Source organism: Thamnophis sirtalis, unplaced genomic scaffold (genome assembly GCF_051295495.1).
Source record: "Thamnophis sirtalis isolate CommonGarterSnake01/CBP01778 unplaced genomic scaffold, rThaSir2_p1.2 scaffold_14, whole genome shotgun sequence".
Lineage (NCBI taxonomy): Eukaryota > Metazoa > Chordata > Lepidosauria > Squamata > Natricidae > Thamnophis > Thamnophis sirtalis.
In genome coordinates this window covers 41427077-41441417 of record NW_028261394.1, presented here as the reverse complement: position 1 = coordinate 41441417, position 14341 = coordinate 41427077, and the positions used below count along the sequence as shown (strand labels likewise).

At 41.8% G+C, this 14341-nt stretch overlaps 1 protein-coding gene across 1 annotated transcript in view; it reads left to right on the top strand.

The window, feature by feature from the left end:
• Window positions 1-14341, top strand: part of ITFG1 (integrin alpha FG-GAP repeat containing 1) — a 118701-nt gene that overhangs the window by 1678 nt on the left and 102682 nt on the right. Inside the window, exons 2-6 of the mRNA XM_087728942.1 lie at window positions 3346-3418; window positions 4492-4631; window positions 6469-6526; window positions 6693-6767; window positions 13137-13231. Coding sequence (XP_087585068.1) covers window positions 3346-3418; window positions 4492-4631; window positions 6469-6526; window positions 6693-6767; window positions 13137-13231 — 441 coding nt within the window. The remainder of the gene's footprint in view (window positions 1-3345; window positions 3419-4491; window positions 4632-6468; window positions 6527-6692; window positions 6768-13136; window positions 13232-14341) is intronic.

Genomic DNA, 14341 nt, shown 5'->3' with positions numbered 1-14341 from the left:
ATTTGTTAAGTTGAGTTTTGCTCCATTTCACGGCCTTCCTTGGCAGAGTTATTAAGCGCATCGTTGCAGTTGTTCAGTTAGTCACACAGTTGCTAAGTGAATCTGGCTTCCGCCTTGACTTGGCTAGTCAGAAGGTTGCAAAAGGGGATTCGGGACGCAGCCACCATCATAAATATGGGTCAGTTACAGAATTTTGATCAGGTGACCATGGGAATGTTGCAAGGGTAAAAAATGGACATGTCACTTTTTCCAGTGCCATCCAGTGCAATTTTGAATGGTCGCTAAGTGAACTGTTATGAGTTGAGGACTACATGTATAAGTAACTCAAGGTGGCAAACATATCTAATACTCCTTCCTCCTCTTATTTCCCCCACAACAAGAACCATGAGAACTGGGCTGAGAGAGAAGGATTGGCCCAAAGCCGCCCAGCCGGCTTTCATGCCTAAGGCGAGACTATAACTCCCAGTCTCCTGGTGATTGGCCCAAAGTCACCCAGCCAGCTTTCATTCCTAAAGTGAGACTAGAACTCACCATCTCCTAGTAATTGGCCCAGTCACCCAGTCGGCTTTCATTCCTAAAGTGGGACTAGAACTCACCATCTCCTAGTAATTGGCCCAGTCACCCAGTCGGCTTTCATGCATGCATAAAGTGGGACTGGAACTCACGGTCTCCAGCACCTTAGCCACCACATCAAACTGGCTTTGCCAACAAATTTGTCGACAAATGAATCCCAAATAATCCCGTGGGATTATTTTAAGGTAGCAAGTATAACACAGAGAATGATACTGACATCTTCCTGTAAAGAATTTGTACGTTCTTCTTAAGGTTTTGGCCTCTTGAATGTGTTGGTATAGGAACATAGGCTAACAGTGATTCATAAACTGGTTTACTTACATTGTTTTCCTTTTCTTGGGTAAGAAACATGTGCTGAAATGTGATTAGCAGACAAGAAGGCTTTAATGTCCTCCTTGTTGACACCAGGAGCCAGAATGTGCCATAAATGTTTCTCTCTCGCATGTAAACAAAGCAGCTATCCTTCTGCCAAATAGCTACTGACACAGAAAGCAATGTTCTTCTTGTGCTAATGTGTTTACTTTATAAAAGGTCACAATGTTACTTGTTTCATTTTGGCTTCAATGTGTCTGAAAGCAAGCAGTGGGTTTTTTTTTTTACAACGCAATATAAATTAAGGCATAGTGCACTTTGTTAAACTCATAATTGAGGTTTCCTGATAGAAGGAGTGAAGTTTGAGAAATGCCTTGCGGCTAATGGTGGAATACTACAAAGTGTTTTGTCGGTTGAACTTTAGATAATAAAGGAATCTTCAAGGTGCTAGAACAAGGGTGTCAAACTCAAGGCCCGCGGGGCGGATGCAGCCCACGATGTGGTCGGATCCGGCCCATGGGGCTGTCCTATTCTACCCAATGCAAAGAGGAAAGATCGAGCCAACCTGGCTTTGATCTGGTCTACCCAATGGGAAGAGGAAACATGCCAGCAGTTTGGGGAATGGCGGCAAACTAGCCACACCCACTCAGTTGGCCACACCCACCCAATCAGTCACGCACACTCGGCCCTCCATGGTCAACCAGACCCCTGATGTGGCCGTCCGTGAAATTGAGTTTGACACCCCTGTGCTAGAGGGATGAAAGAAATGTAGCTTTTTAAAATTGGCACTTGGGTATCAAATACCTTTATGAGTAAATGAGGGATGCGTGACCCGTCAAAACCGTGTTCCACAAAAGTGCGGTCGACGAAAGAGCGTATGTGACGTCATCACAGCGCGACGAAAAAGATCGAAAAATTGAAATAAAAATTAAATTACAGCAAGCCGAGTCACATAAAGGTAAGGGTTAGGTTTAGGGTTAGGGTTAGGGTTAGGTTAAGGGTTAGGGTTAGGTTTAGAGCGTTAGCGTTATGTTTAGCGTTAGGTTAAGGGTTAGCGTTAGGTTTTTTGTTAGATTAAGGGTTAGGTTTAGGGTTAGGTTTAGGGTTAGGTTTAGGGTTAGGTTTGGGGGGGTTAGGGTAAGGTTTTCGCTTTATTTTTACATTTTTCGATCTTTTTCGTCGCGCTGTGATGACGTCACATACGCGCTTTCGTCGACCGCGCTTTTGTCTACCGCGGTTTTGTGGTGGAACCGAGGGATGATATCTCCACTGGAGGATTTCACTACAGCAATAGCTGTCACTTAGTGCATCCGTTTTGATTATTTTCTTCATGCTTTTTGTACTATATAAAACACAACAGGTCATTGTGCAATTTCAAAGAGAGGAATTTGTACAAATAAAAAGAATAGAAAACAGTAGGTTGGGCTCAGCAGAGGAAAGTTTGTTCCTTTTCTAAATGTAGTCTCTTTCTTTGATTTATTGTACACTAATACAGATCAGTGGGAAATGTAATGTGCAAATCTTTAAAAAAAATATGTTACAGTACTTTTCGGTTTGACTTGCTTTTAATTTCACCGGTATATTTTAATGAAGACTAAGCATTTCTGTTTTAATTGTTTGAAAATCTCATAGCAATGATTTTTGTTAAAAGGGAGAATTTAAAAGAATTTAGGGTTTCCTGTATAGAGCAGTAACTAACACACTTTCCTGAAGTTGCAGTGTGAACTTTGGAGATTACCAACTACAGAATAATAGAGTTGGAAGGGACCTTGGAGGTCTTCTAGTCCAGCCCCCTGCTCAAACAGGAAGTGCTGAAAGTGTTCTAGCATTTCTGCATGAAATAAAGTTAAAACGTCAGGGATATTAAGTAGTCTTAGCTTGTTCATTAAGATCCAGGTATGCAGATCATATAGGGTAAAAAAGATGACAGAGATTGACATGCTCTGTTGCCAAGGCAACAAGAGATAAAGTACTTTTAAAGTCCAGAACCTCCAGATGCCATCCAGAAGTGGTCGACGCCCTTTCCTAATTCCCTAAACTATAAGAAGAAGGGGGTATGGCTGAGTTGCTTGATTCTCTTATAGGTAATCTCAATAAAACATTGAGTGATCCATCATTGGAGGCTTTCAAGAAGAGAACTGGGCATCCACTTGTCAGAAATGGCATAGGCTCTCCTGCTTGAGCAGCAGGTTGGACTAGATGACCTCCAAGGTCCCTTCCAACTCTGTATTCTGTCCTTTTTAGCCTTCCTGTGGAGTTGATTTCTTGATCTGGTCTACTCAGTGGGGCTGACACATATATGGCTCCAAAACCACCGAGAAAACACCGTATGTGCTTCTTAATTCTTTAGATAGGGAGGTAAAATGAAGTGGGTTGAAAAAACAGTCATGAAGGCAGAAAGATAAAAGACTGTCCATCTAATATTTGTTGTTGCTGTTGTATTTCCTCCTCCCTTTGCAGAGAACGAATTAAATATCTTCCTTGCGGACCAAAATGAGCCCTACTTTAAGCCTAAAGTCAAATTACTATTAAGGTAAATGCAGCGTCCCGGAATTGTTCCAATAGATTTTCTGTGCTGTTCATTCTATGTATCTGGATGTTAAATGGATCTTGCTATAATACTCAAAAGGGTGGCTCAGTGGCTAAGACGCTCAGTGACTAAGACGCTGAGCTTGTTGATCAGAAAGCTCAGCCGTAAGGTGGTTCGAAATCCCTAGCGCCACGTAACGGAGTGAGCTCCCGTTACTTGTCCCAGCTTCTGCCAACCTAGCAGTTCAAAAGTACGTAAAAAATGCAAGTAGAAAAATAGGAACCACCTTTGGTGGGAAGGTAACAGCGTTCCATGAGCATTTGGCATTGAGTCATGCCGGCCACATGACCACAGAGACGTCTTCGGACAGTGCTGGCTCTTTGGCTTCGAAACGGAGATGAGCATCGCCCCCTAGAGTCGGGAACTAATAGTGCATATGTGCGAGGGGAACCTTTACCTTTATAATACTGAGATCTCAAAAGATCTGTTTTGTAATGCTCGTATGGGGATTTTTCTGCAGCCTCAAAGATGATTACAGTAATAATTCATGATTTATCTAACTGGTAGTGATGTGTTACATTCATAATGAAGCAGAGCACTACAGAACGTGCACCGAGCCCTTTTTTGAGGACAATGTATCTTTCAGTAAATGCTTAGAGCTGTACATGCGTTAGATATATTGGCATTTTTTAAAGTATTAATGGAGCCATTGGTTTTCAGGAAAAAAATGTAGGTTATTTTCTGCTTGCTGCTTGTGCTTTCTGATGTAGACAGTATGAAATGGAAGAGAGGGGATGTGGCCATTTTTAGAAGTGTTAAGAGAATGATAAAATACAATCTTCAAAGATTGTTTTTTGGAGGACGAAAATGTCTATTTGGTGAACTAGTTTTGAAATGTGAAATCCTTTAACCCATCGGAGCTACAGAATTTAAGAAGGTAGAGTGCTCAAGATTATTTTGTGAAGATCTTAACCTGAATTAGAACATTTATACGTAAGCCAGCATATATAAGTGGCATTTCTTTAGATAGATGTAGTATACTTGGTACTTTAAAACTTCTGTTCCCTTAATTTTAGGGATGTTGTGATAACCAGTGTAGTTCCTGGTGATTATGACGGTGATTCCCAAATGGATGCCCTTTTGACGACTCGTCCACGAGAACAGCCTGATGCTGACCTATCCATCTGGATTTTCTGGGGAAATAATCAAACTTTAGGTAGGCTATATCGCAGAAAATATTCATTGAGTTCTTCTACAAAGCAGCTACGAATATCCCTATTCTCAGGTGAATGTGAGAGGCAAATGTACTTAAATTCAGTTTAAACATAAAGGTTTAGTCCTGGAGTGGTCGGTCCTTGATGCTCTCTCAGCTTGCTTGTTTTCTTGCAGACGTTTCATTACCCAACTAGGTAACAACGGTTCCACCACAAAACCACGTTCGACTAAAGGGCGCTCGACGAAACCGCGTAGCTGATGTCATCACAGCGCGACAACAGTGCAGAGAAAAAAGCACGCTGTAAACGCTACACCTAAAATTAACCCCTAAACCTAACCCCCCTAAACCTAATCCTAAACCTAACCCTTAACCTAACCCTAAACCTAACCCTTAACCTAACCCTAAACCTAACGCTAAACCTAATCCTAAACCTAACGCTAAACCTAATCCTAACCCTTAACCTAACCCTAAACCTAACCCTAACCCTTAACCTAACCCTAACCCTAAACCTAACCCTTACCTTAAGTTGAATTGGCTTGCTTTCAAAGCGCTATTTAAAGCGCCCTTCTTTCTCCGCGCTCGCTGTTGTCTCCATGTTGATGACGTCAGCGACGCGGTTTAATCGGGCGCGCTTTAGTCAAGCGCGGTTTTGTTGTGCCACGGGTAACAACATCAGTGCTAAGTCAATCTTTAGTCCTCGACTCTCCCTGGGCACAAAAGCCTATTTGATAGTGGAAGGCCATATTGTATCCATGAAATGTGTCCTATACCTCCGTTTTGATTTATCTGAAATTGATGTTGCTCAACATCAAGCTAAATAGACCAACCTGTAGAAGAGGCAGGTTTATGGTTAATAAATTCACCAAATAAAGAAATAGCGCGCACACTGCTCTGATAGAGGTTAAAATACATGAGCCGTGCAATGTCTGATTCTTTCCTTGCTGTGTCATCAGTGAATAATTTTTTTAAAAAATTAACTGTGATGTGAAATATCGTATTGTCTTCCGTAAGAATTATTCATAAACATTTTGAAACGGTGCTTTAGAGAGATTAAGAACATCTGTTCAGGGCGTACTGCTTCTGTGGCCCATTGTTATCAATCAAAGTATAATCACGATCAAAAGCATAAACACTTCACTACAAGAAAGCACGTTGAATCTTATAGTCGGGCCCGTTAATTACTTTGGGTATTATTGCTATAAATAAACAGATCAGTTCCTTGAATTTCTTCATTCCCCCCCCCCCTCCCCCTATAAAATAGGAGAATCTCTTGGATAGGTTAGTTCCATATACCTCAGGAATAGGAAGAGGATTAATTTCAATCTGTAGTACCGTATTTTTCGGAATATAAGACGCCCCCCCCTAAAAGAATGTGGAAATGTTGGTGTGTCTTATACACCGAATACAGCCATTTTTGGCCTCCTGAATCCCCGCCCCCACATCCCATTTTTGTGAAAAACGGGCTGTTTTTCACAAAAACGAAGGCATTTTTGCCTTCCCCCCAGCGCCCAGAAGCATTCTGCAGGCTTCAGCAGGACTGGGGGGAAGGCAAAAATGCCTCTGATTTTACAAACGGGCCCATTTTTTACAAAAATTGCATTTTTGCCTTCCTCCAGCCCTGCTGAAGCCTGCGGAGGGCTCCTGGGGGCCGAGGAGGACAAAAACTTTTTTTTCTTACTTACCTTTTCAAAATCTTGGTGCGTCTTATAGTCCGAAAAATACGGTAGATACAAAGAATACTAAGATATAAAACAAAGACCCAGTTGAATGTATATAAATGTGAAAAAATGTAACAAATGTGACCCTTTTTTTTCTTTGTTTCTCCCCCCCTCCCCAGATAAAAATCATAAATTTGTAGCAAATAAGACCTTTTCTGACGAACCACTAATCATGGAGTAAGTATATGCTTATTGTGAGAATTGTTTTTAAAGAGTGAAATTACAGGTGTTAATATCATTTTTATCTTTTTTTTTAAAAAGAAATAAAAGCGATTAGATAAAATTGGTTGTCTAACTTGAATATCCAACTTTTGTTGCTGTTGTTTTGCCGTTGCTGCTGAAGTTTCAATGGTGATTTAATTCCTGACATCTTTGGAGTTACCAGTGAATCAAAAAGGCCAGAAATACTCATTGGCAGGTAAGCTCATTTCTTCATTATTGTTGTATCCTAAGAGATTTGCTGTAAGTCCTTGACTTACAACAGTTTGTTTAGTGACCATTCGGAGTTACAACGGCACTGAAAAAAAAGTGACTTATGACCATTTTTCACACTTACAACCATTTTATCATCCCTGTGGTTGCGTGATCAAAATTCAGATGCTTGGCAACTGACTCATATTTATGACCATTGCTCTGTCCCTGGGACACCGTTCATCTTTTGCGACCTTCTGACAAGCAAAGTCAATGGGGGAAAGCCAGGTTTCACTTAACGTCTGTGGCAAGAAAGGTCATAAAACGGGGCAAAACTCAATATCTGTCTTGCCTAGCAACAGAAATTTTGGGCTCAAATTATAGTTGCAGCTTTAGGAATACTTGTACAATATTTCTGCAATACTTCTCACTGCGAGTTGTGTATTTTTAGGGCTATATACATTGGTAGTGTACCATACCTTAAAAACTTGAATTGTTACAAGGCAATTGTAACCTATGTTTCATATTACAGATAGTCCTTGATTTAAGACCACATTTGGGACTTAAATCCCAAAGCAGGAGAACCTACACCATTCCTGACAGCTGGCAGTCCGGTTTCTTCTTGAAAGCTTCCATTGATGAAGCCCCCACAACTTCCGAAGGCAACTTCTGTTCCGCTGGTTGATTGTTCTCACTGTCAGAAAAATTCTCCTTATTTCCAGGTTGAATCTCTCCTTGATCAGTTTCCATCCATTATTCCTTGTCTGGCCTTCGGGTGCCTCGGAAAATAGCTTGATCTCCCTCCTCTCTGTAGCAGCCCCTCAGATTTTGGAAGGCTGCTATCCTGTCTCCCCTGGTCCTTCTCTTCTCTAGACTAGCCATGCCCAGTTCCTGCAACGGTTCTTCACATGCTTTAGCCTCCAATCATCCCCTAATCATCCTGGTTGCTCTTCTCTGCACTCTTTCTAGAGTCTCAACATCTTTTTAATAGTGTGGTGACCAAAACTGGATGCAGGATTCCAGGTGTGGTCTTATTAAAGCTTTATAGAGTGGCATTAGTACCTTACTTGATTTTCATTATATCCCTCTGTTAATGCATTTTAGGATTGCATTGGCTTTTTTGCCTGCCGCCACACATGGCTGGCTCATATTTAGCTGGTTCCTATCTTCCCCCATTGACTTTAACTTATCAGAAGCCACCTGAGAAGGTCACCATGGTGATCAGATGACTCCCACCTCCCCCCAGAACCTTTTAACTATCGTAAATAGATGCTGGTTGCCAAGCCCTCAAACTTTGATCATGTGACCACGGGGATGCTACAGTGGTCGTAAGACCGGTCATAAGTCAATGCCGTTGAGACTTTGAACAAATGGCCACGGGTTAAGGACTCCCGGTTTCTTAGAAGATTCATTCTTTCTTACCTGCAACAAAAGGAGGGGAAGAAAGTCCCTTGATACTGCATTTGCTAGTCACAGTTTATAGTTATTTTCATTAAATGTTTGCATTAAAAAAAAAATCACGAGCAATTTCAGTTAACTTTAAATCTGCTAAACGTTTTTAAAATTACTAATGGCGCCTAGGTTAATTAGTATTAGACACTTGTAGGAATGCAGCCGTGCATAATGTCCTTTTTTATACACGTGTGTGGTTAATTTATGGACCCACCCAGAGAGCTACCATCTTCAGCCAGGGGTTGCACATTTACAGGTAATCAATAAAAAAAGCTCACCACCTCACAAGTAAAATGGTTTATTGTGAAGTGTTTTGCACTTCCCCCGGGGGGGGTTTTCTAGCACTTCTGTCAAGACAAGCACATCACACTTCGAGAAGTCAATCAGATTATTCTCCTGTTTCCATAGAAACCACCCAGCAGTTTTCTAACTTGGGTCCCGTCCCATCCATCCCCCAGGCACCTAACTCTTTTAATTAAGCAACACGTTTGGTATCCTTCTTTTTATTTTTTGTTAAATAAAGAAAAGGGGGAAAGATTCACTCGTTTTGGTAAACGAGGAAGCAAATTAAGACTCTGGTGTTAGAAGACACCAATTCTGAGAGATGCTATAGGTTGGATTTTGTCCCAGAAATCTGTTTGTGGCATTTTTCTTTGACAGAACAAATGAGTAGTGTAAAAAGCAGCTGCTTTGTTTTAGAAATCATGTGTGATTTCATGTTGTGAAAAGTAAGTATGGGTGGGCTACTTTTCAGATAAGGGGTATCAGTTGACCATTAAGGTAATTTCAGTCTTGCCGAGATGATTCCGTAAAATCTGTGACTTTACAAAACAGAGCCTGCAAATTGCTCTGAGGTTATACCCCAGCAATTACAACCGTTCAGGAGTTTTGTTAGAAGATTTTAGCACCGTTTTGAACTATTAAAAAAATCACCTCCCTATTCTTAGTTCTCTTCCTAACAAATGAAATACGTTTTAACAGTCTTGCATGTGGTAAGACAAAAATCCAATTTTCCTTAAGGTGCTGGGCCACAAACTACCTGCTTGGTATATTTTGGTATATTAGAGCCAAGGTGGCGCAGTGGTTAAATGCAGCACTGCAGGCTACTGCTAGATCAGCAGTTCAGCGGTTCAAATCTCACCGGCTCAGGGTTGACTCAGCCTTCCATCCTTCCGAGGTGGGTAAAATGAGGACCCAGATTGTTGGGGGCAATATGCTGACTCTCTGTAAACCGCTTAGAGAGGGCTGAAAGCCCTATGAAGCGGTATATAAGTCTACTGCTATTTTGCAAAACAGCTAGCAATACTGTGAAGTATCTATATTACTCTCCCCCTCCCCCCGCGCTCCCTTTGATAGAACAAAATGTGCGAGCAAAACATTTTTAATCGCCTGAACTGATGGCACTAGCTTTTCTCTAAATTTAAATCAACTTTCAAATAGCTCAGGTACAGCAATCAAATTCCATTGATGTCTTAATCAACAGAGGAGACTTAGTTGAAAAGCGAGACTCAAGGGAATAAGCATCTTAAGCCAAATCTTCTTAAAGAATACTTAATCATTGAATGAACTGGTCAGAGGTTTAGCCAGCATAGCAATTCCAATTAAATGTATTTTAATCATTGTCTTAAAAAGGAAAAAAAAACCTTGAAGCGAATGACTTGGCTTATTCATAATTTTTCCCTTGTTTCTTATTGCTAACAGTTGTCTTACTAGCACAATTTTAATTATTCCTTTGAGACACACATTGGGTCTCCTTGAATCTGTATGCAGTTCATCCTATTTTCAGTTACCGCTTCAAAAGTAAATCATTACAGAGTTGTTTGCCAGTTTAATTCTCCAGGGGGTCCTTAATTTACGACCACAGTTGAGCCCAAAATTTATGTTCCCAAGTGAAACATTTGTTAAGTGAATTTTGTCCCATTTTACAACCTTTCTCGCCATGGTCGTTAAGTGAATCGCTGCAGTTGTTAAGTTAGTTGTTAAGTGAATCTGGTTTCCTGATTGACTTTGCTTCTCACAAGGTTGCAAAGGGGAATCCCATCACCCCGGGACACCGTAACCGTCATACATATGAGTCAGTCGCCAAGCATCTAAATTTTGATCACGTGGCCAGGGTTTTTTTTCCATAACAGCCATAAGTGTGAAACATGGTCACAAGTCCCTTTTTTCAGGGCCGTTGGTAACTTTGAACGGTCACTCAGTGAACAATTGTATGTCGAGGACTACCCGCGCTCATTCTTTAGAAGATGGGAAGATCTTTGAAAACAGGCCAGCGAAGGGGCAAATTCGACATGCAAAAACTGAACCGAAAGAAAAATTCTAACCCCCGTTATTGGCAAAAGGGCAAATTGATTCAAATCCGAAGCGTTTCACTGTCACGACGCCCTGCTTCTAACTTGAAACAGCTGTTCCAAGATTTCAGAAAGTGCTCTGAGCTCAAAATAGCATCGCAAAATCAGAAATGTGCAATTGGATTATGTATCACAAGTGTCAAGAGAGGCCTCCCAGCCAGTTTGACCTTCTATCCCAAGGTATGAGGTTAGACCTCTTACCTTCCAGAAACTATTTAAGGCAGACTCGCCAGGGCATGGTTATTGGTTGACGGACCAAAGGTTCGTCCTATCACAATCCAGAGAGAGTGCCATTAAAATTACGGAGAGCAGTTTTGCGAGACCCCAAATGTGTTCTGACCTAGGCTTCTCAAGAGCATGAAGCAAACTCCTCGTTATTAATTTACTGAGAATTCTGCTCATTCGCATCCAGCAACGTCTTTCAAGGGAGGATTTACAGTCACAGACCTTATCTGGATTGGATAATTGCAAACTCCACTCCCCTTTCACTCCTCTTTTATTCCCTCTGGGAGGGGCCATTCATCATCCACCCGTGGCCTTACTCCCAAGTCGACCCCTGTTCTTTAGCTGTTCCCTTCGTCTGGCAACTCTGTGCATGCGCACACTGGGAACAGGCTCCAGCTGTTCTTCTGCCTCACTGATGTCTGACTCTGAAGGAAGCTGATAACTGTCATACGGCTCTGGCCCCCTCTCTGCCTCCGACACAGATCCCTCGTTAGAGCTTCCCCAGACTCCAGGACTGGCCCATGTTCCTCCCCAACCTCCTCACTGTCCGAATCTGCTGCCAGCTCCGCTGGCCATTGGCGGGCCACAACAAAATGTGCTTCTTAATGTAGCTCGATCACTGGAATTGAGAACCACAAGGACGGAAGCCTGAATTGGATTCCTATTTTTACGTGGCAATCCAATCCAGTTAAAAACAAACAAACTCATCAATTGAAATTGACGTTTAATCCAACCAGCCTGATTGCCTTGACAACTGATGGCCCAGAGTCTCGCCGTGAGTGAGAGTGGCAGAGTCTCAATTTGATTAAATAAATAAAAACAACAAGAAGCGGCTTTTGTTCTTTACAGGCATTCAAGGTAATTTGGCTCTTTGTGGGGGTGGGGAGGGGGTTCCCCGAGGCACGGTCCAATGGCCAGGATGCAGGAATGCAAAACATATTGGAGAACAATATGAACTTCTACTCCAGCGATTGGTACCCGGCCAGGCAGTGGGCAACTGTGGGCAGCTATGATAACTTTGTGACTTTTGGACTTCAACTCCCAGAATTCCCCTGAGCCAACTATGACCACAGGTCATAAAGGTGTCATAGTTGCCGCCCCCCTCCCAGATATGGGTTCAGGACAATATCCTCTCTAGTACTTGTTAAGCCAATTTTTGCAAGCCATTTCCACAACATTACCGAATCATTTTCCAACCCAGCTTTTCATCTGCTATTGGTATATCGTCTTCAACTGATAGCAAATATTTTTGGCTCTCGTGTAAAAGAAGATCAAAGCTTTTTGTTCATTGTAATTTCTGGGGCGATTGGTGAACTATTTTAATCGTGTCCTCCTTTTTTAAATAAAAAAAGGAAGGCTGGCCAGACAGATGAAGTGTGTATTTTATTATTCTGATCAGAGCGTGGGACTAATGTTGCATTTTGTGCAGCTAAATTTGGCTTAGCCTCTATGTGGGTACATACCGAGGTTCTTTCTGATACAGCGCAATGCCAATCAAATAATTAGCATTCTGCTTGTTTTTTTTTAAATTAATAGCAAAAGAAAATACAGTAAAATCAGACTCCCAGATTTTAACTCGGCTCATTCCATCTTACTCATACAAGCTAGTCCGTTTTATGATGAATATAGAATAACAGAGTTAGTAGGGACCTTTGAAGTCTTCTAGTCCAACCTCCTCCTTAGGCAGGAAACCCTTCACCATTTCAGACAAATGTCATAGTCTTGATCCCAAAGGTGCTTTTTCAAAAGGCAACTGGGCTTATCACTTTCCATCCAAGCTTCTTCAGTTCTGACTGAGCGGTGGTGGAGGATGGAAGGACTGCAAGGAATATAGAATGGGATGGGATGGGATGGAAAAGAATAACCGAGTCGGAAGGGACCTTGGAGGTCTTCTAGTCCCACCCCCTGCTTAGGCAGGAAACTCTACACCACTTCAGATAAATGGCTATCCAACCTCTTCTTAAAAACTTCCCGTGTTGGAGCACTCATAACTTCTGGAGGCAAGTTGTTCCATTGATTAATTGTTCTAACTGTCAGGAAATTTCTCCTTAGTTCTAAGTTGCTTCTCTCCTTCATTAGTTTCTACCCATTGCTTCTTGTCCTGCCCTCAGGTGCCTTGGAGAATAGCTTGACACCCTCTTCTTTGTGGCAGCCCCAGAGATATTGGAACACTGCTATCACGTCTCCCCTAGTCCTTCATTTCATTAAAGTAGACATATAGTGCATTGTGTCTCTTACTTGCTTAATTTAAGCTTTTAAAAAAAGCATCGGTCTTATAACTATTTATGTATGTGAAGAACCTCACAAAATGCATATCAGCTCTTAATTTTCAAAACGTTACTTCTCAGGAATTTAACATGGCACCAAATGCCGGATGCAGAACGGGCAATGGTTAAGCCTCATTCCCATGCATTCATCGATATGAATCAGGATTTCACAGCAGGTAAGTCTCCTTGAAACTTTTAAAAGTTTTCCTGTGATGTAGACATATTAACCGGAGACAGGCAAAAAAACGTTTTTTGAGTGAGGAATGCTGCCAGCAAGGTCAAAACAACCTATTTCCAATTCAAAATATTTTGCCTCATCTGTGATCTTGAACAACTAAAAGAACATCGGATCTGATTAATGTTTGAATGGGAGGCCCCCCTCGGAATTAACACCACTATGGATTAGAGAGGATTTTGCTTTTTTTTTTAAAAAAATCCCAGAAGAAGGCAATGGCAAAAAAAACCTTCTATATTGTACTACCGTTGAGTTCAATTCAAAGCAGACGTCTGTCAATCTTCACCAAGTGTCTCCTAAACACGGCAACCTCAAGGCATGCGGACTTCGAATCTCAGAATTTCACCATCACCTGGGAGCTAAAGTCTACCTACCTGGGCATGACTGCCTGTGGGTTCCACCACAAAACCGCGTTCGACTAAACCGCGCTCGACAAAACCGTGTAGCTGACGTCATCAACAGGGTGACAACAGCGCAGAGACAGAAGCACGCTGTAAACGCTAAACCTAAAATTAACCCCTAAACCTAAACCTAGCCCCCCTAAACCTAAACCTAATCCTAACCCTTAACCTAACCCTAAACCTAACCCTAACCCTTAACCTAACCCTAAACCTAACCCTTAACCTAACCCTAAAGCTAACACTAAACCTAACCCTTACCTTGAGTTGAATTGGCTTGCTTTCAAAGCGCTATTTAAAGCGCCCTTCTTTCTCCGTGCTCGCAGTTTAATCGGGCGCGGCTTAGTCGTGCCACGCTGCTCGTGACTACTGTTTGCTGAAATCCTGTTATACACAAATGTCTAAATGTCTATGGAGGTTCTCAATCATCCAAGTCATAGTTGGCCCAGAACGTGCTTTTTCAAGAGGCAACTGGACTCTGTTGTTGTTGTTTTCTTTGAAAACATTTCGCTTCTCATCTAAGAAGCTTCTTCAGTTGTAACAGAAGTTAGAATACCTCAAATATTATATACTAGTAATATTTTAAAAGAGGGATGCAGTGGCTAAGACGCTGAGCTTGTTGATTGCAGAGTTTGGTGGTTCGAATCCCTAGC